This window comes from Pseudopipra pipra, chromosome 2 (assembly GCF_036250125.1).
Source record: "Pseudopipra pipra isolate bDixPip1 chromosome 2, bDixPip1.hap1, whole genome shotgun sequence".
Classification (NCBI taxonomy): Eukaryota; Metazoa; Chordata; class Aves; order Passeriformes; family Pipridae; genus Pseudopipra; species Pseudopipra pipra.
The window spans coordinates 92,459,222-92,486,146 of NC_087550.1; the positions used below are offsets into that span (position 1 = coordinate 92,459,222).

The 26,925-nt window shown below is 40.2% G+C and overlaps 1 protein-coding gene across 5 annotated transcripts in view; it reads left to right on the forward strand.

Annotated features, from left to right (window-relative positions):
- RASA3 (RAS p21 protein activator 3) overlaps positions 1–26,925 on the forward strand; it is a 130,070-nt gene that overhangs the window by 64,508 nt on the left and 38,637 nt on the right. For all 5 annotated transcript variants that reach the window (XM_064646437.1, XM_064646438.1, XM_064646439.1 and 2 more), the window contains exon 5: positions 8,645–8,721. In XM_064646437.1, the coding sequence (XP_064502507.1) occupies positions 8,645–8,721 (77 nt within the window). The remainder of the gene's footprint in view (positions 1–8,644; positions 8,722–26,925) is intronic.

Genomic DNA, 26,925 nt, shown 5'->3' on the forward strand with positions numbered 1-26,925 from the left:
ATTAGTAGTACAAAAGCAGTTTTAACACTATCAGTTTTATCATTCGAGCAGTTGTTCCCATTTGCCTTATAATCTAGTGGATTAAACATTGAGCTGTGTGCCAGGGAACTCATGCATCTTCTGTTTTTGTCAGCCGGTGGCCTTAATACTATTTTCCATGTTGTAGAGCACTTCATGGCTATTTAGTTATGCATCACAGCACCGTATTGAGGTAAGCTACTGTCACTCCAACACTTGGAATACAGTGAGAATAAATGTCAGAAAGAATGTGACTTGCTTGAGGTCATACAATCAGAGTGAGGAATTAAAAAAGAAAAAAGAGACCAGGTTTATAATTCTTTCTAATTCATTAGGCCATGATATCAAAGAAACTGAGTGACAGTGATAAGCTGTGTAGGACTTTACTGCATGCAAAGCCTGAAAATATTCAGATTTTAAGCAGGCCAGTCAGCATAGTCAGAAACTCAAAACCAGCTTAAAAACAACAGATTGTTGAAATATTAGTGATATTGGATACCAGGGTTCTTGTGGCCCAATTCCGAGACATATTTAGCCTCATTTTTTCAGAATAGAAAGACTGATTTGAAATTATGGATAATACATTTGTGATGTAAGAACTGATATTTTGAGCTATCCGGAGTTTAATGAGTAGAATTAAAAATTTTGTTCAACATGGTTTATACTTCACTTGAGTGAGTTCCTTTACATTTAAAAAATCAATATGTAAGTGTTAATGTCGTATAACCTTGTTGAACATTGTTTCCGAGGTGTTTAGCTCAAGGCTTTTTAAATTCAGTTTTATGGTTTTACAACACTGCTGATTCTTGCTGTCTTATAAAGGTGCTTTGTATTGTCAGGAGTGAGATCGACTTCATAAATTTTATTGCAGGTAGGGCTGTTACTGACAGCAGGAGTGCGTTAACTGTCAGACTACACAGATGGTTTAATGCCACCTCCGTTTATTGCTTGACAGCAAGTAAAGGAGTCTGGCACAATTGCTCATCTTGAGGAAGAAATGAGGGCATTTTCTGTCTAGGCTAAGTGACTGCTAAGAGGCCTGTGACCTCAGCACTGATGCTGTTTAGTCTCAGATGAGCAGCACAGGTGAGACTGTGCAGCTGCTCAGCCCACAGATGCAGATCAGGCATTACCACCAAAGGCATGCCCTTTGTGGTTTTGGTTCATTGTTTGGTCTTGCAAACCTGCCTATTTGGGATAACCATCATCATCAGGTGCTTCTGAATTTCCCTTCCATGGGCAACAGTAACCGTCAGAACCGAAGCGCTTTGTCATTCATCAATGGATTGTAACTGCCCCTTGAGGTTGACAGAATTCATCAATACCCCCCCATTTTACTGGCTGGTTTTGCTCTCACTAGTTTGAAAATGGCATATTGCATAGTCTACTCTTGTCCTGAATGCTGTTTAGATATAGCTGGGTGATGAAATAAGTTGTGCTCTAGGTGCTTAAGTTTGAGCAGCTCTGTGGAGAACAAATTATGAAACTCCAGCAAAATTGTATTTGTGTTTGGCATACAATATGAAATTACATGATATGTGAATATTTCCTTTTTAAATATAGACTAAAACATTAAATGTGATCAGGAAGTTTTATTATACAGAGTGCAGATGAAAGTTGACAGCAGCTGTTAAGCCATAAATTATGCTTTAACTTTCTGGACTGGAAAACTTGTTCTAAAAGGATGAAGCTATAACCAAGTGGGTTTGTGCACATTTAGTTTAAGGAATTTTAAGTTCCCATCTTCTGAGGGAGCCTACCTCCTTCTCAGTGGGATGGTACTGTGCCCAGAGCTAAACACCTAGTGTCTGACAGTACAAGAGCCCAAGCATTTCAGTGAAAAATAAAACAGGAATTAAGCCATTACCGAAAACGGTTTATCTTCTGTATTGAAATAGACTATGAACAATCAAGCAGCTTCAGCTGGAAGGGAGGGACTAACAGCAGAAGAAACAACTTTCTAAGGTCTTTGAAGTCCATAAGAGCATGATGTTGCACACTTTCCGTGGGACCTGTTTCTTTTCTACTAGTCATTTGTCTTTCAGGATTTGCGTTCTCATGCTTTTTGAGGTCTGGAAGCAAAAATTGCCCTGCTGTTGTGTGTACATCTCTTTTGATCCATGAATGTTTGCCTTTTCTTCACAGAAGGAAGTTTACCCAACAGTAACTGATTCAGATATTTGCCTAGGGCTGTAGATGACAGATGCTCTCAGTGGTCCATGTGTTCTCAGCGGAATTTAAGCCCAAGTGCCCATGCAATCTCTAAAAGGCCTTTCCTGTTTTTGAGTAGTTTTCCCCTTCATTTTTTTTCCACAGTAATTTCGTAGTTCAAGTCTGTTTTGTGCAGTTTGGGCTCTGCAACCTGAATACCCTTTGTGTGCATGTAATCAGTGGAGTGGTTAAAGATCCAGAGATATTCCAATTAATATTGGTATACACCAGCATACTCCAAACCATGTAGTCCGTATATGCCAAAGCAGGGGAGAAATGTAAGGAGAATTAGATCATTCTGACATGTTTTCCTGTCCAGGCTCTTGTTTTAAAAGTTCCCCTTTTCAAGTGTGCTTTAGTTACTTCCTCCACAGCACTGACAAATGTGAAATGGTCATATCCTCATACAGCTGAGTTCTCAGTTCTAAATGACAGAGTGCTTTTCCAAAGCCAGTCATGCTCAAGGTCTTATGTAAAACTCATTGTTGGGGCAAAAAAAGTCTGACAAAAACTTGAAAATTGCTCATTTCCCTTTCCTTCTCATAAGAACTTTAATGTGTCTGAAACATAGCTATTTGGCTATCGACTTAAAAAAAATAAAAGACATGTGAAGGGCAGATAACCAACACTGAGGAAGCAAATTGTCTCACATTTTAACCTTCTGTACTCAAAGCTTTGTGCAAAAGATTTACTGATGTTAAGTACTTTCTTCAGACACCAGAAGCCCTTCACCACATTAGCATTTTGCCTGCATAGGCTTTTGACTATTGTTGATTTAAACATGCCTATTCCTGAGTATGGACTGATATGAGTGTCATGTGGTGTACGAGACTTCATTAGTGGAAAAGATTACTTACAGGTATATTTGGAGAGTACATCTAAAATTCTTTTGTTGTGCTGGACATCACTACTGGCTCTGGAATGCTGCCTCTGTATTAGGTAGAAGAATCTATCCAGGGCACTCTGTGCTCCTCAAAAAAACCTTTCCTCCTTTGTCATAACCTTCCCATTGAATGAAGAATCTTTATCCCAAGTGTCAGGCTTCATGAATGAAATCTTGGCCTTGCCAGGGTGGGAGTTTTGCCACGAGTTCATCAGAACCAAGGTTTCACCACAAGCTTTTGAATTAGCTCTTCTTCATTCAGTCCTGTGTGACAAAGGAGTTTATCACAGAACTGCAAAGGAAGCTGGAAGTGTATTACTGTGTTATTTTTTTCACTCTACCTTCATAATATTGTTTCCACAGACTCTTGCATATCTGCCCACTTCCTGTTCTGTGTAAATCAATGCTCTTTATATTTGTCAAACAAATCGTGTTGAAGTGCAATGACTCTGATGCTAATTGTTATTTAAGGATATGTATTTGAAGATGGACAAGGTTGAGCAAATTATCTTTAGGAGCAACTGTATAGGGCTGTTTCACTTCAGTGATTGATAGAATTACGTTATCTGTTGAACAGTTAAGAGCGTTGCATGCTCACTGTCCAACACTGATATTTGCTGTCTTTGTGTAAGTATTTAAATGCTTCTCATGTAAAGATGAACCACTGATGCATTTTGTACAACCTATTGTAAGCATGGGTATATGCAAATTTTAAAAAGAAGTTGCTTCCAGGTTTGGTATCAGCTTTTTACCACACACAGGAAATAAATGGGTGTTACCCTCTATTTTGTGAACAGTGGCTCTTAGGTTTCTATCTTCTAGTTATTTTGAAAAGAGATGAAATGTCTGTTTCGATAGGGTGGGGAGATTCTCAAGGCTAAATGCCTACTGACAAAATTATTTCAAACAACTGAGCCATGCATCAGCAATGGTAAATAATGTTTGTGATAAAGGAAAAGACCAGCTATCGACCAGATCCTGCTTTGTGGCAAGACTTCCGCCCTATGTGACTGTAAGAGTGGAGCACTGAGACTTAACCCCACAAAGGACTAAGACAGTCAGTCAGGTTTTGGTCTGTTACTCTTCAATAGCTAGTCTGTAACATGGCATGTGGTAAGGAGCACCTACTTCTGAACAATATTTACATGGTTTTAAAGTAGCATACCTGGGTTTTCTATCTGCAGAACACAATTTGTCTGGGGAAATGAAAACCTTTCATTTACTCTATCTACATATTGTATCTCATCAAAGTATTTGAGAGGAAAACACGATTGATTATAAGGATTTTGACCATATGGCTGCATTCTCCCCTTAGAGAAACAGGGAAGTTAACATTGTGCCATGTGAAGTTGTTTGCCAATTATTGAGCAATTCTGACAAGCTTGCACATATGGAGAGCAAGCAGTCATCAGTTCTGCTTTGCTTAGCATTTATGAATCCATGCAGTGTTCATTAGAGCTGTTGTACTTTCCTCAGCAATAGACTGGGTTTTGTTCCAGTTTCTTGTGTGCTGCACTGTGGCCCAGCAGGCAGGCTGTGATCTGGAGCATGATCCTTAGACCTTTCCCAGCTGCCTGCTGCCCTCTGCTAAGGAAGGAGCAGCTGTTACAAGCAGCAAATGTAGACAGCAAACAAACTCTTCCTCCTGCTCTCAAACCTGCTGTTAGACTGTAACCTTATGTGAGGCTGCTGATAATATTGCGGGTTTGGATTTACCTAAAGCAATAGTTGCACCCTTGGTCTTTCCTCTCCCACTTCCTCAAGGGCAGCATTTAGTGAGCCCTTAGAGTTCGGCTCAGTTTTATTGTTTGCTTTTAAGCTTTACCAGTGCCAGAAAGTGACATCTTAGAAAGTTGCCTTAGAGGGTTTCAAAGTAGACAGGATCTGTTCAATAACATTGGCTATATCCTGAAATAAAATTTGGAAAGACTGAGAAAGCAACAACACAAGTTGTTCCCTAGTTTGGAATGGTCTGTGTACACCACTGAGTTCTTCCAATGCTCATTTCTCCAGACAAATTGTAGCAAGAGAAAATAAACCAACACACCAAGGCTATCATAGCCCTAAATTTGAGATTCAAAAAAAATGTTGTGTTGGCATTAGTCACTAGTGGGCTGTGGTTCATGTCACCTGCTTAGCCTAGTCCTCTCCTACAACTCGCCCATCTCCAGGAGCTAGCATGAGACTGCCTGCAGTAACTCTTTACCAGCAGGATGAGGAGTGAAGAGCCAAAAGGCACTCACAATCCCTCTTTCCACACTACTGAGCAGTGAGCAGAGTTGAGCTGTGTTGGGAAAAGTGTCCCCATATGGGATAAATGTTTGGAAAACTTCCATGCAGGTGCACTCACACCTTCGAGGGAAAGTTCTCAGCAAAATTGAGTAGGCTAATGAGAAGTAGAAAGGTGGGTGATCACAAACCTCTTGTCCAGGAGGCTTAATAGTAGACAACTACCTTTTCCAGGAGTTTTTGTGCTATCAGTGTTTCAATCTGCAGTAACTCACAGCTGCATTCCAAGGAGAAAGGAGGTGGTTGGAGGCAGGCTTTTCCTGTATCTACAAAACCAGGACCTTGAGTCTGCTTTTTCTTCTTATGATCAGTTTCAAGTTTGGTTTTCAGATAACTGTTTGTGTAGTAAAGGGTATATTTAACAAACATAATTTGTTTTTTCCTCTGTAAGATCTTTCAAAAGTTTGGTTTGTTACTGATTTCCTTTTGAATATTGTCTACTTCCTTACAAGACATTCATTCAGCTGATGGGTTCTTTAATCAATAATTGAAAAATGGAAGCTGGCTGGCCCCATTTTGTGATGTTAGATGTGATTAGGAAGGATGTACAGCCTATGAACTCACCTTCCTTATCAACTGGAGTTTATGGAAAAGGAAGTGTTCAGCAGTTGACTTGGCACTCTGTCAGCTTGTTCCTTGAGAAGGTCCTGTCCTTCCAGATGAGAAGGTTATGCTAATAAGCATAGCTGCTTCTAGGAACATCCTGAAATATATTTTTTAATGGAAATGTTTTGAGTAATTAATACATTCTACTTCAGAATTGTCAAACCTCCAGATTTTTCTGAGGTTTTTTGATGTGCTGAAGGGAAAAAAGGTTTATGACCTTAAAGCCCAGGACTGAGCCTAGATTCAGGCGCTGACTCCAAAAAAGGGATTCTGTCTGAGTTAGGATCAAGGCACTGTTTCAGCTGTAAAACAGAGACAGTATTTTTTTTATCCTGTTGCATTATCTAACCTTTCCTGCTTGTGAGTTTTGTCTGTAACTGCACATCTGCTACAATTGGAGACTCTTGTTATTATCACAGTAATTCTTTTAATAATAAAAATATGAATCTTTTTCTTATAATCTGTCAGTAAAGATCATGGCAATTCCCTGTTTCTGTGGTACTTTTAATCCATTATAAGTTGACCTTCTTGTTGAATAGATTAACTTTTGATCTTATGATACTGATTTATTGCAGTTTTCAGTCTTCCCCTTGAAAAATGAGTTATCTGATATTTTCTAAACCCAGCTAATGCCATAGCACAGGAGTAAACTTATTCAGGTGAATCCTTATGTTTTCCCTAATTGATTTGGGAAAATGCATTCTGTTTATGTAGGAGTTACATTTTCTGTGAATTAACCCCTCCAGCCTTATTTTAAGGTATTTGAGTTTTTAACTGGAAGTGAAACACTGGAAGGTGTTTTGGGAATAGTTGTAGGCTGCTGGTCCTAGTGATCCCATGACCTCTGTTTTGCTGTATGAAACTCTGAGTCACTTTTTGAGCAGCTGACCATTTTCAAAACCTTCACAAGAGAAAAATGAAAGCTACAATAAATAAAAAGCATAAATTTTTCTATAAAAACATTTTCTTCCCTTAGTATTTTTCTACAAAAGGATATTTTCTCTGAAGTTTTTAGATCTCTGTTCCTGACTCTCAGTTTCTTCAAAACTTGTATTAATGTTGATTTCTCTAGTAAAGGTGGTATGCAAGATAGCAGCAATTGTTTTTACCTGTTCACAGTATAACTTTGTTCTCCAGAGTCTAATGGTTTAGTTCCTGTAATTAAACATTTGACCAGTGGAAGAGAGAGCAGTGAAGAATAAGGGAAAAGATAGTAAAACAGAAGGCAGAAAACCAAAGTGCTTAAGTAGAGTTCTTAGCTGGTTCTGTACTCAGCTCTTGTCATGTATGAGTACAGTGGGCACTGCAGTGGTACTGAGTCCTTAAGAGCTGAGTCTAGAAGTGGCTTTTTATGCATTTGTGCAGAGAAGTCCTGCTCTTATGCGTGAGGATAGGCTTCAGTTCAGAAGCCAGTGACAAATGTTGGCTTGTGTACACACTGACAGGGTGAAGGAGGATACCTGTCTTGCTGAAAGAGATGGATCAGGAGTCTGACAGCGAAATGCAACACCTTTGGGTTTTACATTGGGCAGGGGGGTTTAATTGTTTTGTTTAAAATGAGGCAAAAGATACCTGGCAGGAGTCTTGTTTTTAAACTAACACACATATTTGGGTCCTTCCCTGTTCAAAATGCCAGCGAGCTGCTGTGATACCTCTGCAACCATGGGCTTTTATACAGATTGGAGAGACTGTCTTCCTAGTTTTCTGGATGAACACCAGTATCATCTGCCACATGTACTTGAAAGGTCTATGTTCCAGCCCTGGCATGGGAAAAACTGTTGCTGAGTCAGAATACCAAAGGTATAAGTAGGTAATAGAGGTTTGAAGAGTGAAAGAGTGAAGTGCAGGAAAGTATGGAATATGCATTCAAGGTAAGGCAGAAAAAATGGCACTGAGAAAGGGAATACACTAGGAAAGGAAGAGAATTGACTGTAGCAGTAAGAAACGATCTCATAGGCTTCTTCAGGACAAGTTTTTGGGCACTGGGTTTGTTTATACTGCTCAGCCTAAGAGGACCAGGCTACTTAATTGTTGCTGAACTCCTAGCTGTGCTTTGAACTGCCTTCACTAGCTTTCGATATATAATATCTTAGCCCAAGTCATAATAAAGTTAGTGTGATGGTAAGGAGATGAAGACTGTCTAATAGTGTTCAACATGTTGGAATCTTTTTTTGTGGGGGTTTCTTTTGGTTGTTCAGTATAGTTTTGCTGATACTTGTGTCACAATTTATATTGTTTAATAGATTTTATTTTTATAATGTTTAAAACATATAGGTGTTAATTTATAATGCGCTTCTGTGGTAGCTTTTCAATGATAGTGTTGCAGATACTTGCTTAATATTTGAAATGCTAATTATAGATAAAGCTCCAACACAACATTTTTGTGATACTCCTTATCCTTTAATAGGTAAAACATACAGAGATAAGATAATGGTGGGAAGTATGCATTGAAATGTGCGTAAATGGCTACTAATCTGGATTCTCTGGCAGTTGAAAGACCGTAGTTACACAGTTATTACTTAATCTTTATGCTTCTTCTGGAATTACTTGCACTAGCTGTCTTGCTTCAGTTTAAGTTGGAATGGTTTGACTGAGTATGCATAAAACTAACTTTTTGGTGCTTCTGGTGTGTTTCAGGGGAAGGTCCACCTCGAGCTGAGACTGAGTGAAGTAATAACAGACACTGGTGTCGTCTGCCATAAACTTGCAACACGGTAGGATTTCAAATGTAACTGCAGAGTTATGAGAAACACACAAAAATGCAGTGCTTCATTTAAAAATAGTTGGAGGAATCAAAACTTTGATTTGGACATTAAATGTTCTTAATCAACAATATCCTTATGAATTTATGGGATGTGAGATTTTTTTCATTTTCTCCTTCTCTCCACATTATCATTTTCTTTGTAATAGCCTTAAATGTTAATAAATCTTTTATCCAATTTAGTCATAGCATAAATACTAAAAAGACATCAAAGGGTAATAAAATAATGTGCTTCTATTTTCATTAAGGACCTTACCAGTTAAGCAATTTGTAGCACAACTTATGTGGTGACAGTGTGTTACAGAGTTGACTTAACAAACAAGTCTGCCATCAGTTTTTAAAGCAGCCTCAGAATCAGCCATACAGTCTCATTGAAGTTGAAACATAGGTGCCACGGGACTCAGATGGGAGTAAGATTTTACTGTCCTCTTGAGTAGAAATCTGGAAGACCATTGCCCTCTGACCACACCAAACATTTTCAGGTGGCTACTTCAGAAGCAGTGGCACAGCTGGTTGGCTTCTGACAGGTCCTGTCAGAGCTCTGGAGTCGGTACATTTGAATTCTTTGCTGTCTGCTGTGAAGAGGCAGAGCAAATAACAGGGATAGTCTGGTGAAAGTTGCTTTGTAGGCTCTGAGTTTGAGTGAACTTGTTAAGTAGCTGCTGTATCTCAGAACAAAAATTGCTATGTCAGTATAGCTTTGCAGCACCTGGAGGGCCCAACCTTCCTCTAACTACTACCTGAATACTCTCGTCACGTCATTTTCCATTGCACAGACCAAACGATTACAACACATTCTGAGAAATCAGAGCACAAACTTGTATCTACCAAGTCCTAGGCTGGTGTCTTCTGTTGAAGTGTTGTTTGTATTGCTGTAGATCCTAAGACTTTGCAGAAGAGGGGGAAATAGAAGGTGGGAAAAGGCAGTTTCTTGCCTTTCTACTCCAGTGTGTGTCTGCTGTGAGAGAGGGTATATGCATGTGTGACATACAGGACAGTGGACTTATCACTGAGCTTGAATTGTCCTCAGAGCAGGCCTGGAGGATACTATGCTTAGAGAAGAGAGCACAGTTATACTGAATACCAGGTTGGGTGGTTTTTTTGCTTTGGCCTTTCTGGAGGTATGTATTCCACTCCTTAGAGGAGTGATACAGCCATAGAGGCCTCTGTCCATGTCTTTTGAACCCCAATTGTGGTTAAGACCTTGTGGTGTCTGTGACTCTGCAAACATAAATTAACTGAAACGTTCTTCCACTCTCACCATGTTCTATTTTGAATAGTTAGGTGGTATACAGAAGGGCCTTCAGAACTGTTTGCCTCCCTTTGTTTTGTTCCAAGAGCGTGTGTCATGCCACAGCCAGTTTTCTTTTAAGGGTTTTGTCTTCTGTTAAGTGAGACCTGATAACATTACAGTACCAATGGATTTTTCAGTGAAAGTCCTGAAATGCTAGAAATAGGTGTCTGAAAAGGTCCTGCTATATATGTAATACATGCAGCTTCTTGCTTCATAGAAAGCAGTAAGAGAGTGACTACTTTTAACAGTGTGGCAGTGTGCAGCATGTTTTTCTACCTGTCTGTTCATTTAACCAGTCAGGTTTTAAGTCTTTATTAAAATTTTTGCCTATATGGCAATGATCTGAAGACTATTCCATTAAATTTTTACAATGCAGAGAAAAAACTTAGATTGGTTTGCAAAGCATTTTATAACCGTGATTTGCAAGGTATTGTTCAGTCAATGAGCCCTTGGCTCTTGGAAACAAAATTTGAAAATCGGAGCTCAAGCAAGCTTTTGTCTGCTGATACTAACTTTTCCCTTTTTCACCTTCTCTTCTGTATCTGACCTAGGCACTTGGTTTGGCTTTGGCCAGTTTCCATGTTTATTTGTTATTTGAGTGGTAAGTGAGAGTAGCACTTAGCAGCTTAGATAAAGAAATAAGGGGGAAAAATATTTCTAGAGTATGTAGTTCCATTGGTGCAGGTCTTCATGACAATGTCTCGTGTGATTAATAAAAAAGGAATCATGAAGAGGAATGAGAAAGGGGAATGATTACATGAGGGGGAAAAAAGCACTTCATTATCTAGTCCACCATTTTCTTCATGCCACACTGTTTGCTTTAGGAAGGTGTAGAGCAAACTGCAGTTCTTAACATTTTTCCACATGATCCGAAATCTCCTTCAGGTTTGTTCATAGTTAGTTTGGTTCTAATACTTAGGTATGTAAGAAAAGAGTGTGGTAATTAAGCAATGCTCAGCTAAATGTCTGTGTAGCTGGAATTTGCCAGTGGGGAGAGCAGCAAAGGCAGGGGAGGCAGAACCTTTGTTATAGGTAGGTCATGAGTGAAAAGCAGAGACTAGGTGTATTAGGAAGGTGCAGCTTCCAGTTGAGTATTGTGAAAATAACTGATTTTCTTGTGAACAGCTTATGAATTTCTTACATTGAGCAAGTAAGACAAGGCTCTAAAACTATGAGTGAGAACCTAGAATCACTTAATCTTAAAACCAGACTCTTCTGATGAATCTAACACCTGTAAAAAAAAATATTTTTTTTTTAAATGAAGCATTTAGCTGCAAAGATAAACACTATCCTGCAAATGATGTCATAGATATATCTAATTAAACAATTCAGGTTTGCAAGGAGAACAAAAGCTGCTTCCAGTGGCTAGCTGTTTAAAAATACCTTAGAGACACCTGCCTTTTTTAAGCCCCAGAAGAGTGCTTGTTTTCAAAGACCACATATACAAGCTGAATGAAGATTAGGCCTAATTGGGAAACTTTTTTACCTCTCCAGGAAAATAAATAAAGATCAGTTTTCTTACAAGCTTACCCATAGGTTTTTGTCTGTGTGCCCTCTGAGCCCGTTCCCAGTGCCACCTCTGCATTCCAGAAAGCCTCAAAAGCAGCTAGGGCTTTGCTGAGCCAGTCTGCAGTCCCATGGAGCACACCATGAACAATCAGCTGGATGAATGGATGGAAAAATTCATCTCAGTGGAAGGTCAAATTGAAATTAAGTGCTGAGCTCTTGAACATTAAGTAGTAGATTATTTTAAAATGCAAAAGGCATGTCTGCTTCCTTAGCCCCTGCCGAGGAAGCAAAAAAAGCAGTTTAAAAACTGTTACCTAATAGCTTCTCCTTAGGAAGTGTTCAATACTTTCATTTAGTCTTAAACCACTAAACTGTTGTGCTTCATCAAAGCTCTTCAGAGACCCTAGTCTCTGCCAGCTGCTACAGCACAATCTCTTGGACTGAATCCCTACAAAAGAGATGACAAGGAGAAGCATTAGTAGATTTATAAGTTACACTGACAGTACAGATGTAGGCACCACACTCAAACTGCTTGTGTCCCCCACCGACTTCTGCTGTCTTCCTCTGTAAGAACCACAACTCGCACTTGCATGTTCCTTCTGGGAACAGTTTGCTACTTGTGGGCTCCCTCTGTGGAACTGGTGCAAAACCTAGTGGTCCTGGTCACTGGCTTGGGCACAATTGTCGGCTGAGTCCTCATAAATCCCTCGTATCCCAGTTACAGGACTTGGGATGCAGGCACTTGATGCATATGTTCACATCATACAGAGAGAGCAGACTCAGCAGCTTGCTGAGCACAGACCTTGCCCAAGTATTTTTCATGGCTGGGCTTCGCGAACGAAGATTTGGGAAGGCTCTATCCACATTTGCTACAGGCACGCTGGTGGCTTATGAGGCCAATACGTGACAGACAAATCCGATTGCAAAAGGCACAGCAGAAAGACTCCTTAGATGGTGTATTCTGCAATACACGGTTCTTTCTGCGTTGCCTTTTCTCCTCGAGGGTGATCCTGCGTGTGTTCTCAGAGGAGACAGCTGTGTTATAGATGGTGTGTCTGCAGGCCTCCCGATTTGAGGCCAGAGTAGACCAGTTATGGTGATCAATATGGCCGAGGCTGAGATGTTGTTTCAGGGAGTCCTTGTATCTTTTCTTCGGGGCTCCTCTCATGCAGCAGCCAGTGGCAAGTTCACCATAAAGCAGGATCTTAGGGAGGCGGTGTATGTCCTTGCCCAAGTGTATGTCAGATAAAAGACAACATGCATGGCCTTTGTGGCCTGGTACCTTCCTGAAACTGCATTTGTGCTAAATACTGTTGTGCTGCATAGTGAGTCACCTTGAGTGCTAGGAGAAAGAAAGTCTTACTCAGTACATTCTGGCTTCTCCCCTCTCTGTCCTTCACTCACAAAAGATCTCGTGTTGTGTTCCTCCACAATTTTTACAGCCACAGCCACCTTGGCCCTCTGCACAGTCAGCTACTGCTTGTTGTGGCTACCAGCATCTGGCCTTACCTTCCATTGGTGGTGAAGGCCACCTCCTGTTTGTCAAGGGGTTTGTCTCCTGCCAGAAATCAATCTGTAGTTTTATGAACATTTTTAAGATACTGAGGCCATGGAAAGAAGTGGTCAAGACTTTCCCATGCTTCCTGCTGCTTGTGTCCATACACACCCCTTTGTGCTGACACACAGCTCCTGGCAGCTGCTTGAGCAATTGTGTATTTTATTTTTTTTTTCCCCTTGTGCTTTTTAAGCTGAAATATGCATTAATGCTGTATGTCCTAGAAACTGCACTTTTCTTTTTCTGTAATGCAGAGGAAGGAAAATGAGCAGCAGGGACCAGGGAAAGATGGTCTTTTTGTAGCTGTGCTAGGTTGAAGTGTTTGAATTAAGTCATGAACACTATATCCATAATCCATTAATACCTCTGAAAAACAATGGTACATACTTCTCCCTAAATTTTTATGAGCCACTACTTTCCATATGCAAGATAGCCTTCCTGCTTCACAACAGAAGGAAACTTTACTTTCTGTAAACCTTTCCTCACCATCGTTAGATCAGTTTCTGTGCAGCATATTTGTGTTCAGCACAGAAAGGTGGTTCCCCAGAGGCTGTGAGGCCTCTTGGCTGTCCAGACAACTTTCTCTCATCCGTCAGAGCAACAGGAATAGCAGATATATGCATTTGTATTTATTTAATAAAGAGGAGAGCTCCTGCAGTTAGCTTCGTAGAAATCCATAGACTTCGCTGTGGTTAAGCTACTAGAGGCAACATTTAGAAGTAGTGTTCTGTATTTAGCAAGATGACATCTTGCAGCATGCCTGAAGGAACAGGCCACTGAACTCCTGTTGAAAGTCGGAGTGAGCTGGGAGCCTGCCTCCCTGATCATCCTTTGAGAATTCCAGCATGTGTATGTAATTAGTCACATTTAAATGTCTGTATTTATTCGGTGTCCCCAGCTGCTCCTTCAAGTGTTATCTTATGTCTTGTCTCTTAGTTTTAAAAAAGCTTGCAAACATCTGCTTTGGAGAGCTCTCCCCTCCTCCCACTTCTTTTATTCTCCCACCCAGTACATCTATATAGCTAAATAACAACATATGTGGTTCAGTAGCCACAGTTTTCCATTAAGTTTCATAAGTCTACAAATACATTATCAAGGCTGAAATTTTATTTGGTAAATGAAACATTTGTAGCTCAGGTGGGGAAGATGTGGCTGCTCTGCATTAATTTAAGAATTAAATGCTATGCAACTCTCTTGAGAGCTCTACAAGATGTATTCCGACCATGTGGAACAAAGTTAAATGGGCAGTTTGCAAGAGCAAGCAGGAAAGGAAACAATAAGTAGATATGACATCCCTAAGATAAACACTTCAGAGGTTATTAAAAGAACAGTGACTGAACTGTGGGCTTTTAAGAGCTTTAAAAGCCTTCTGAAGAGGAAGAGGGAGGTAAGGAGGAAGATGTCATTTATCACGTGTGGTTAAAGCAGAAGGTCTTTGCCTAGGGGTGTGCTGGGACTTGGTGATGGTTCCCCAGCCTTCTCTGCCATGTGACTATAGCACAGAGCATGCAGAGAGCAGCATCTGACCTTTGTCACTGGTTGCTCATATTATAGATTTGAATTTCCTTGTCCATGAGCATTGCTGCTCACCAGTTGACAACCATTACCCTAGATCAGACTGACTTTATGTAACTGTTTAAAATTCTCTTACGCAATGTGATGTTTCTAAGGTTAGGGTAAATGATGTTTCACTTTGAAAATTTTAGAGGCTCAGCCTCTCTCTTTTGTTGGTCACAACTCATGAAGGGCAAAGTCATATGTCAAGTCTGGCTGAAAGCGGTGAGATAATGGCCATGCGTACTTGTGGATCAGCAGTCTGCATCCTTAACTAAAGAGGAAAACACGATCCCATCTTGTTGGGTGAAGGTTTTCTGCTGTCACCTGTGATTGCATTTGGACACACCTTAAAAAATTGGAGGAGTCCAGCTAGTCCTTCACTCGTGGAATATACTTAAATGCATTTGTGTAACATTAAAACATACAGGCATCATCTTGGAGTCATCTGAGAATTTTCCTTTACTAACTAGCTTGTTCCCTGATTTTCTTGTTTATGTTGGAGCTAGTTTGCTTTCTTGTAGATAACTATCTTTGTCGTATCCCAGGAATAGATAAAGACTGTCTGAAGAGTTGGACTAAGGAGAAAAGTTGGAAATGCGTGGCTATATTGTATCTGTTGATGCTGAAGACCAAATTTTGTTGGCTTTGTGTTATGACTTTCTTTCTGATGGTGTTAAGAAGGAAAAGCAGGACTGCAGACAGGATGGCCAACTAAGTTTTAGATGGTATTTTTCTCTGCCGTTTTGTGGGGGTTCTTTGTTTGTTTATGTTTTCTGATTTCAATTTTAATGCAGAAAACACTGTGACTCGTTAGCTTGGTGCAATTTCTTTAGTCTCTCATAGTATTCCAGTTTAATATGTGGTGGTGCTGCTGAGTGAACTCTGGTGACTTGTCAGAGCAGAGTTTGCGACTTGTCAGAGCAGTTTGCTCCTCTCTTGAGTGTGGTGTGCCATACTGTATTTTCCTTTTCCAGATGAGAGGTGGTATTCTGCAAAATGTCAGCAGGAACCAGGAGGTGCTCCTTCATGGAGAGAGTGTGCTGATGACACTGTTTTGTTACTATGTGAGGCAGCCGCACTTGGACTCAGGTTGTTGATGGTATGTTGGCCTGGTGCAAAGCTGCAACTCCTGTTGAGTGTGGAAGTAGCATGAGGCCGGAGCTGGCAGTGGCTGCTCTTCCTGTAATGTTACAGCTCCTGGCGCTCTTTGCTTACATTCGGAATGGGTTTCTGAACCACCCTGCCTTTTGGGTTTGCTGCTTACAGGTTTAGGGAATGTATGTTTGTGTTGCTTTAGAGAAGTTTCTACTCCACTGCAGAGACATACAGCTTTGAACTCGCTGCAGGGTCAAATGAAGCTTATTCTCCTGTCCAAAATATGAGCTGAATCAGTTAGGGGAAAAAAGGTATTGCTGACTACAAGCAGGCCAGTTTAATGTATGCATCAATCAGGTCAACTCACAGTATTTTGAAAAAGTTGAACTTATGTTTGCTCCTGGGAGGGAATGCTAATGAAGGCATAAAGTGGTTTCAAGATTTTGTTTTAAATAAACTCATACATCTATTAAAATGTGTTACAATCTTCTTTCTCTAGAGAGCATACCCTGCATCAAGCTGTGCCTTTTCCTGCAGGATTGCATCTTGATCATGCTTTTAATCTTATATGGGTTTCATGACAAAGTGGTGGGGAAAAAGTGGTTGGAGGTTAGATCACATAGTATCTGGTATTTTTATCGTGAAGTGCTGCAATACTGTGAAATTTGGGGAATAGGAGGGGAAGAGAGAAAACAGTTATGTATCTCTGTCCAAGGCTTTAACATAGTACATGATTTTTTTTTTTTTTTCCTTTTCTCCAAGCTCATGTAGCATTGGGTTACACTGCCTCCCCTTTGCTTCTCCATCCCCACCATAACCTCTCTTGGCTGTTTTGTAGCCTAAATCAAGTTTAAACTCTTCACTCTCCATCAAACCTCCCCACGTATAGAAATACTATCTTCTCCTACTGCTGGACTTCCCACTAATTGAGGTTTGTTTCACACTCTTCACTTTTTTCTTCAATGCTTCTCCGCTGTTCATTAAATTCTTTGTTTATGCAAATCACGAACAAGTATCTTCTATAGTCCTAATCAAGAGCAACTTCGATTAGACCCTCTTCCAGCAAAACATGTTTTAAACTGCTCACTGGTTTTGAATTGAATGGTCATCATATGACTGTGGAATATGTATAAAACTGAGTTTGTAATTCAAGACTTGAATATAACTCTTTAAAGTCAACAGTTTTAACAGTAAGTGCTGCTATTTAAATAACGTCAGTGTACTTCCTGTTTTACACAGAGTAAACATAGACTGAGATTATAAATGGAGGCAAACTATTCAAGCATAAATCCTTCTGATAAATGACTTAATTTCTAAATGTGCTTGAGGTCACTGTATTTGTAAAAAATTTCAAGAACCATGAATTGTTAGCACATTCAATACACCGATAGTACCTCAAATATCTACACTTTTTACTTCACTGATGTCCTTTAATGGTGATCAGCTGGAGCACTTCAATCAGTTCAATTCCATTTGAGGTAGGGCCCTTGGAAAAATTAGTTAGTTGTCTTGCAACGTGAGCTCTTTGGAGTACACCATATTTAGCATAACACAAAGGTAAATTGCACAGAATATCACAGAATATGCCAAGTTGGAATGGACCCACAAGGATCATGGAGTCAACTCTTGGCCCTGCACAGGACCGTCCCCAAGAGTCACACCGTGTGCCTTAGAGTGTCATCCAAACTCTTCTTGAACATCACAGAATATGCCAAGTTGGAATGGACCCACAAGGATCATGGAGTCAACTCTTGGCCCTGCACAGGACCGTCCCCAAGAGTCACACCGTGTGCCTTAGAGTGTCATCCAAACTCTTCTTGAACTGTCAGGCTTGGTGCTGTGACCACTTCTCTGGGGAGCCTGTTCCAGTGCCCAGCCACCCTCTGGGGAAGAACCTTATTCTAATATGCAACCTAAACCTTCCCTTACACAACTCTTCTTACACAATGATTCTCTTGCATCCTGTCACTGGTCACCACAGAGAAGAGATCAGTGCCTGCCCCTCTTCTTCCCCTCACAAGGAAGTTGTAGACTGCCATGAGGTCTCTCCTCAGTCTCGTTTTCTCCAGGCTGAGCAGACCAAGTGTCCTCAGCCACTCCTCATACGGCTTTCCCTCAAGGCCCTTTGCCATCTTTATTGCCCTCCTTTGGACTCAGTCTCTAAGAACTTAATATCTTTCTTATATTGGGGCACCCAAAACTGCACTCAGTGCTTGAGGTGAAGCTGCTGCAGTGCAGAGCAGAGCGGGACAATCTCCTCCCTTGACCGGCTGGCGATGCTTTGCCTGATGCCTCCCAGGACATGGTTGGCCCTCCTGGCTGCCAGGGCACTGCTGACTCATATCCAACTTGCCATCAACCAGGACCCCCAGGTCCCTTCCCATGGCACTGCTTTCCAGCATCTCATACCCCAGTCTCTATGTACAACCAGGTTTGTCCCATCCCAGGTGCAGAATCCGGGACTTCCCCTTGTTGAAGTTGTTGTATGGTTGGTGATTGCCCAGTCCTCTAATTTGTTGAGGTCTCTCTGCAGGGCCTCCCTGCCTTTGAGGGAATCAGCAGCTTCTCCCAGTTTTGTGTCATCTGCAAACTTGCTTAACATCCCTTCCAGTCCTGTGTCCAAGTCCTTTATGAAGATGTTGAAGAGCACAGGGCCTAAGATGGAGCCCTGTGGAACCCCCCTAGTCACAGGTCACCAGTCTGTTGTTACCCCATTCACTGTTACCCTCTGTGCTCGACCTGTGAGCCAATTGCTCATCCACCACATGATGTGTTTATCCAGCTGTGCTGGACATTTTGTCCAGAGGAATCCTGTGAGAGACAGTATCAAAAGCTTTCCTGAAATCCAAAAAGATTACATCAACTGGCTTCCCTTGATCAACTAGGTGGGTTACTTTGTCATAAAAGGAAATCAGGTTTGATAAGCAGCAGGACTGTCCTCTCATGAAGCCGTGTTGGCTGTGACCAATGACTATGTTGTCTTTCAGGTGTTTTTCAATACTTAACACAATAATCTTCTCCTTAACTTTGCAGGCACCAAGACTGACAGGCCTGTAGTTTCTGGGGTCCTCTTTCTTGCCCTTCTTGAAAATTTATATGCTGTTTCATTCTGAATGACTCTTGGGATTTCTACAGCTTTTGTGGCAGGCACTTAAGGAAAACCAGTGCTGGAGAAGTTTCTAAAGGAGCAGCGTGATGGGACTCAAAAATCACACTTGTCTCTGCAGATCTTTTTATGTGTTGTTCCAAGAGCGATATTTGCCAACGTTGTATTTAGGTAGCAGAACAGAGAACTAGGGATGGACATCAAGTTATGATAGGAATAGGGGAAGCTGAGGGGTAAAGGGGAAGTTACAAGGCCTCAGGTGTCAAAGTTGGGTGGCTTTTTTTTGTTTGTTTGGTTGGGTTTTTTTCAAATATATGGAAAGTAAAGACATGGTAAACAATACATAGGAAATACTCTTTATTAACACCACTGTTCACAGAAGAATTTTTGAGAGGAAGTTATTGCAAGAAGTCTTACAGTGTGTGTGGCAATAATGAGATAATATCTTTTGCCCTGCTCCGTCTGGATGAGCTAGGGATCATGTGCTTCTGGGTATATTATTGTACTGAGAATGCAACTGCTTATATACTATGACCAAGTTCTTTGCTGAGTCCACTGTGCTAAGGTCACCTGGCATCTACTATACTCTCCCTACTCCCCTTTCTTGTTGTAAATCTTTGACTTGAATGCCATTTTCTGGCAATTTTGGTAAGAGTTTATTGTGAAAAATTTTGTCTCTGTTGCTAATTGTGTATTTGTAACATACAAAGCACTTATGAGTCAGAAAGATTAAAAGTCTTTTAATATCCATTTTTAATTTAATAGCACTTTGAGATCAGTCATTTTCACTGTCCCACTCTTCTCCTTCCCACTGTACAAGACAGGTTGCTAGTTCCTCCTTTAATCATGAGAAAAGGGAAATATTCTGAAAGAAAATGCAACAAGTGCAGAAATTGTCAAGGAGGCTCAGCTTTTGGAGGCAGTAGTGTCTGCAATTAATTTTAACTCATTTTATAGTTGACTTGTTTCCAAGCTGATGGTTTTGTAGTAATTTCTTACAGGCTTCAAGCAGAAACAAGACTGTATACAGCTGTAGATGTACTCACTGCAGGTGATTTTACCCTTTTAGTTAAGTTGTTTGTCACTGCTGTATTGTCCAGTTTCCCACCCTACCAGCCTAAACGTCACACTGGTAAGAGGTGGCACAGTGTGACAGCTGACTCTCACTGTTTATGAGTCAAAAGCTGCTAAGAATTGATGAACTGCCATATTCCTTCCTGGGGACATCCAGTGGTACTTTCTTCTCTGCAAAGCCTTTGAATTTAACAAAATTAGTAGAATTTGAGTATCTTCTGAAATATCTACCACTTTTTCAAATTTTGCAGAAATCACCAACTGATTAGAAAAAGAAGTCATCAGTGAGAGATTGGTGGACAAATAGAAACAGAAAGCCTAAACCTGTATATTTAGGAGACCAGGCTAAAAAGGATGCTGTTAAACTCAGAAGTGTTCATGGAAGAGGTACAAGGAGAATTGAAGACCTGGCAAATATGTCTTACAGTGAGGGAGTGTTTGATTCATGCAAGAAAAACTTCAAAGTCATGAAATCACAGTATGCACGATATTCAGAGGAGAGTCCTTTTGATTGTATGGTTACTTTATTCTTGCCGTAGTAATATCCAGTGTTGGGAAGCTAAAGGCTCATCTAATGGGAAACAAGTAGTAAAACACTTTTTTTTTTTTTTTTTTTGGTAATGATTATTAATCAAGGTACAGTTTAGTGAAGAATATTGTAAGGATATTGTAATCATTGTGAGTCTTTTGAGTTAAGCCTCAATTGCTTTTAAGAATATGCTCTTAGGATGCAGTAGACATCATGACGATGCTGTACAACTTGACTAGGTGAGAGCTTTTATCACTGACTTGAAAGAGACCACACAATATTATCCCAGTGATCCCTTTTGGGTCCAAAATATAAGGAGAAACTTAATGAAAATACAAACTGTTTGTCCAATAACTGGAATTACAGTTTTTCCATAAGAAGATCTAAAGTGGTAAGACACTAAAAACCTTTAATAAAGAGCACGCACTTTACATTGTTTTTCATCACTAGAGGTTTAGTACTGTACAAGCAACAGTATAGCCACCACTTGGTGAAGCAGTCTTCTTTGTATGAAATAACCACAGGTTTTAGCTGAACTAGGACATGACTGACCTTTCAGAAGTAAAATGGGACAGTGTGCCAGTAGAAGCTGTTTACAATTTGTGTAATGCTTTGCTCCTGGTAGAGTACCAGGTTTACCATTTGGATGTGCTTTCATTGTGCAGGTAATCATACCTGATGCTTTTTTACATCCAACAAGTCAAGGTGTTTTGTCTTCCATTAAAAGTCTGTGGCTTCCTCTCAAGGCACCTTCCAAGTATAACTCTGTGGTGGCTCAGTACTCAACAATTGTTCAGAAAAGTCTATTTGTTGTTGTTGTTCTGAAATACTGCCTCTAAAAACTGTATGTCTCTGTGTTTTTAGAGGTGAAAGAAATCAGACATTCCAGGTTGGTATTTTCCAAATGTCTTAAAAATTGTGGACAGTCTTGAGTCTGGTGCTTTAGCTTTACAGTTATAGTGTTGCAGAGGACGATGCTTTAGAAGGTTTCACTGCTAATGGAAGTTTTTGTCTGCAGGATCCACTTTCTTTGGTGTTGCCACAGAATGGCCACAAAACATCCTTCCTGCAATATCTGTATTATATTCACAGTGTGATGCTTTAGACACAGAACACCGAACACTGTAAAACATATCTCCTTGTAGGACCAGAGGAATGATTCCAAGGCAAGACACCATGCTGTGACAAATGATTTATGCATCCTGTTTGATCTCTGATCTTGCCAAGTCAGAGACCTGGTCTAGTGGGAGGTGTCCCTGCCCATGGCAGTGAGGGTTGGAACTAGATGATCTTTGAGATCCCTTCCAACCATTCTATGAATAGCTCTATCTGCATTAGTGTAAAAAGTTTAGGTAAATGAAACTTAACAAGCCTGATCTGGATGTTGCTATTTGAATTACTAAAGAAGAGTCCACCTTTCACAGACTTGGTGTATCTGATTTAAATCAAATATTTCTGTTGTGTTTTTTTTTTTCTTTAACTAAGCATGATTTTTGAGGATATAGTGCCTCGATTTTAGTGTTAAATAACTGGATTTTATTTTTTACCTCCTCTACTTGATTACTGCATTGTCTGTAATCACAATGAGGTACATTAACATCTTTTTAGATACGCAAATCTTACAGCCTTCCTAAATCTTCGTTTGATTTGAGATACTCAAATCTTGACAGCATCAAGTTATTATTTTGTGAATTCTAGTTTATGTAAACTGTGACACAATTTGTTTAACCTTAGCCCAGTTCTCTTATCAAAACAAATACAGTGCTTCAGCATCACTTTGGAACTTAGTTGTCAACCTAACTGCCATCAGGTTTAAGTAGGGCTGATGAATCAGCTTAATTTGAATTTCTTAATGAAAGTATTGCATGTGTAGCAAAGATCACATGCTCTATCCTTTAATAATAACTATTGTTAATTAAGATCCCAGATCGTCTGATTATTCATATAAGCGTGATCAAAAGTTGTTCTGAGTTGTTTCAAGTTGTGTTTTTTAAAGCATTAAAAGTTCTGCCTACCTCAGGTGTGCCAAGGCATGCTCATCACAGAAGGCTATAGCCTCCATGATGTGTTTGAAGGTACCTTTGGTTGCTTTTTTGGTCCACAAATAATTACTTCTTTTCTTTTTAAATTGTGACCTATTTTTCTTTTGCTTTTCATGTAGAAAGGTGTATTTGCTACTACATCTAATGAAATGTATGATGTGAGAATCTATGTGGAAGAGTATTCAAGGATTTTAGTGGAGAAATCATTTTACTTGGATGAGAAGAAGCTGGCTGGGTTTACGTTCAGTTGGTGCCATGGCTTTTGTTAAACTATCTCATTGCCTTGCCTTCTCTTCCTGTGCACATCACCCAAAAGATATTGAGATTTGATCTAGACTCTCAACTGATGCATTCCCTTGGCCCATGGAGTTCCAGGTTGTTGTGCCCTGTGGTTCAGTTGTGTCATGGCATGAGATTTAGGTACTGTCCTCCAATCTGCTGTACTTCATGTTCTTCCAGTTCTTCTAGGTCTCCCTGTTCATGTCACTTACTAGCATGTCTGAATTTTTATTTAAAATATTTCCATCTGTGGCTAACCTGAGGTATCTATTTGACTATACTCAGCACTTGGGAGGAAACCCTTACCAGCTAGGTAGGAAACCCTAGGATGTGCTGCTTCTGTTTTGCTCTTTTGTTTCTTAGAGTTGAAAACCCCAACTGTCACACACCCACACCTACCCACTCCCCACCAGGGTGCCTTACTTCCTTCTCTCTAAGTTCTTTAAAGCTTCTGCTTTTAATATCTTCCTTATTTTTTTACTTACTTCATAATCAGATTCCTGCCAGTAGGTTCAAAAGCTTTGGGTGATTTCTTGGTAACTTTTGCTCTGCCAAGTCATTCCAAAACTGGCTTCTTCATTTTGTCTTCTTGTCATAGGGGTATCAATCATCTAATAATTGTAGATGCTTCTGGCCTCTGCTGGCTGGCAGAGGGGAACTCAGGACATGTTCATGCAGTTTGTTTTGTTTGCAGCTTAGTTTGTTTGCTTATGTGGTCATGCACGTATACAGTGACATGCAGGCACTGCCTTGGAAGGAGGGATTGTGCTGTGTGCAGGCAGTTCCTTCCTGGGAGCAGGTTAAGCTGGAACTGTTCTCAAGACAGAGATCATTGCAGTTTGCTTTCCATAAACCCTGTATATCCCATATAGCATACTGAGACCAACCTACCTTTTCAAGCAAATATAGAAACGGCAGGGGAGATTTTTGTGTCACTGTCTGGCTTCATTATTTAGCCTTAACAGCATTTCTGTTTCTGACTCCCATGCTGCCTTTTGGTCTTTTTTTTCTTATCAGCCTGTACAGACAGTATCTCATTGCTTCTATTTAGTATTGCTGTAGGCCACAGTCGGCTCAGCTAAAGCTTCTCTCTAGGCTGTAATCGTTTGTTGGGTATTGTAATTGTTGGCATTTTGTGCTTCACTCCTCTTGCATTCCTCACCACACTGCTTTAACACAAATGCTTCTGCAACTGCCTTGATATGTTGACCCATTCCCTGGCTTCCTGCCATACTACATGAAATTCAGATTTCCTCGCTTGCCCCTACCAGAATCAATAGTACCATCATTAAGCAAATTTATCCTTTCCTGGTTGTACCTCTTCTTTTGTGTTTCTATCCTTTATAATTTTTACATACTTCTTGCTTTGCTGTAACTTGTATTTGGGTCTTTTGTCTCCTCTGAATATCAGCATGTGCTAGAAATAATTTCTTCTCCTTACTCACCCTTCTTCTTTACTCTTCTGTCATTAAGCTATCTCTCTGTGTTAATAACTAAGGTTTGCAAGTCTGAGACCAAGGCAGGAGGAAATGATGTCAATGCCAGTAATAGTCACTAAATCAGATCAGTTTAAAATTTTAGTGAGCTTGTGTCTTTGTCTAAAGCCTCAGGGCACTGTCACAGAAGATAATTTAACCAATTTTTAATATTAACATAACTGAAGATTTTTAGAAGTCGCATTTAAGAAGCTTGCAACTCTCCTGTAATTGACTTGTAAACTGGCTTAACTACTAGTGAATTAACTCCCTCTCCTGTGAGAACAGGATGGCTGACACCCAGCTTTTAGTCTGCTCTCTTTAGTACAGGGTACAGATGGTACTCTGTAAATGTGTGGTTTTAAAGGTCTTTCTAGAGCTGATGTTTTGAACTATAGTATGGAGGACAGCACCCAGATAAGTAGCAGGAAAAAGTCTGTTTTCAAACTTCTAAGAAATGTATAGGTATCTACTGACACAAGAAAATTTTGTGGTTTATTTGAAGTGATAGTGGTTTTAGGGATGCATATGTGTTGTCAGTATTTTTATCTTACATTTAATGAAAGAGGTTTTTGCATTGGCTGTAGTTTTACTATAGTGTCTCTAATAGTTTAGAATGGGGAAGGAGGGGTTGTACTTATTAGCTGTCATTTGCTTTCTATATGTTATTTATTGTCTTTGTATGAATATTTGTCCCTGTTTTAGTATAAAATATCTTCAGTAAAACATCTGGGAAAGAAATTGTTGCTTGAACCCAGACATTAGCAGACAATTCCTCTTCCTCTGCTCTGTCAGAAGGAAATCACCATTAACAGCGTTGTGTTAACAAGCATTGTGTGTGTGTGACAGAAATGTTGCACGTACAGAGCTTTCCACTTAAGACCAAAAGCTGATCTGGGTGCTGCATGAGGCTGCAAAAACAGATCAGCTCAGGAAGGAATCTATGTTCAGGATAACATGAGTTTAAGAACACGTTTAAATGTTTTGCTGGACTACAACTACTCTGAACTGAACTGGGAATGGGAAAGAAAAGGCAGTACTTAGGGGGGTTGCAGCTGTAATCTCAGTTTCACGTTTTCTGTTGTGCTTTTGATGTAGAGGCTTCAGAAGGTATTTTAAAGAGAAAAAAACCCCAAAACAGTTGCCTGCATAGCCTGTTCCTCTGATGTGTTTAAGCTCTATCAGAATGGGGGGAGTTTTGAGTGTATAATTTACCTTGTATATAAATGTTTCAGAGCCAGTGCCTCAGATGCTGTATAGCCTTTATTTTAAGAGAATACACTTAAGTGAAATGCTGATCCCAGTTGAAGTGCCATTTGTTTCAATGGGGCAGGATTTTATTTAGTGCCATAGATCTTTGTGGCAGAAGGAGTTGTCACATGAAGGGGGGAAAGGTAGCTCCAGTTAACTGTTAATCCTCTTGAAGGTTAAGGGGATGGCAAGTGTTTGTTTGCTTGTACACCAGAACTTGTTTGTTCTCCAGAATAAAACAAAACAAACTCAAAAGGAGGAGGGTATTATCTGTAAGGGATAGGGTACTGCTGGAGTTTCTAAAGGAGAGTAGTTTTCCTAGAGGGGGTGGTAAAAGAGGTGGAAGGGTAGACTTGAGAGCAGCAGTGTGAATGAGGATTGGATAAAGATTCTGGTTTCAGATTTCCTGGAGAGACCAAAAAATGTCTTGAAAAATCATGATAATAAAGCATTGGTCTGTGAAGTCGGTGCTACACAAGCATTGATGTATTTTGTTCAGTACAGCTGTACCTACTTGAACATTGTTCCATCCTTTCCTTTCTCTAGTTCATTCTGCCAGGCATGGTCCGTGGTCACCGGACACTACGCGGTGCTGTAACATTTTGTGTCTGTGTGGAACATAACATGAAGGTGAACTCGGGCACATCATTGCAGGCAATTCACAGTATGTGAGAACTGCTTTCAGGGGAAACTGGTCTGTGTTTCTTAGTGCAAAAATCATTCAGATGGGACGAATAGTAGGAGATCTTGGTTTGGTACAAGTAGATCACTGCCCATTGTCAAGGAATAGGTACTTTTGAAATCTTCTTTTACTAGAGTTCATTTACTGGGAGTGGGCATGATCCTTCAGCTTCAGGTGATCATCCGGAGGACAAGGACTTGATGTAATACATTGATTCAGTATTGTTAGCCTCCTTATTCCCTTGGGACAGGGGCAAGGCAAAGTCAGTGTATGAATTGGTAAAGGAACTTTGAGTAGGTTGGGAAATAATAATCTTAGTAATTTTGGTGATGAAGGCAGAGTGTAATTTAAACCCAGGATTGGGTCGACTGTAAAAATTTTTGCCTTATTCCAGAAGAAAGAGGCCACTTGGTCAACCTCTTGGCAAAAAAGGGTTGTGTGTTTATGTTAAATCCTGAGTGGAGATCCAGTAGATTACTTTGTGGAAGTGAAGGGGAAGTGCAAGGCTTGTCTGAAGGTGCACAAAGTTAAGATGTAACACTTGGTTAGACTCAACCCAGGATACTGATTCTGTCTAGTAGGAGATGAAGAACTATGAGAGCAGTTATACCGTGACACGCTCTCATGGCCTCCAGAAATTTATGATTCAGGGAATTTCTGAGCTAGACTTAGCACCTTTCTGCTTATTAGTGGTGAATGCAGTTACATC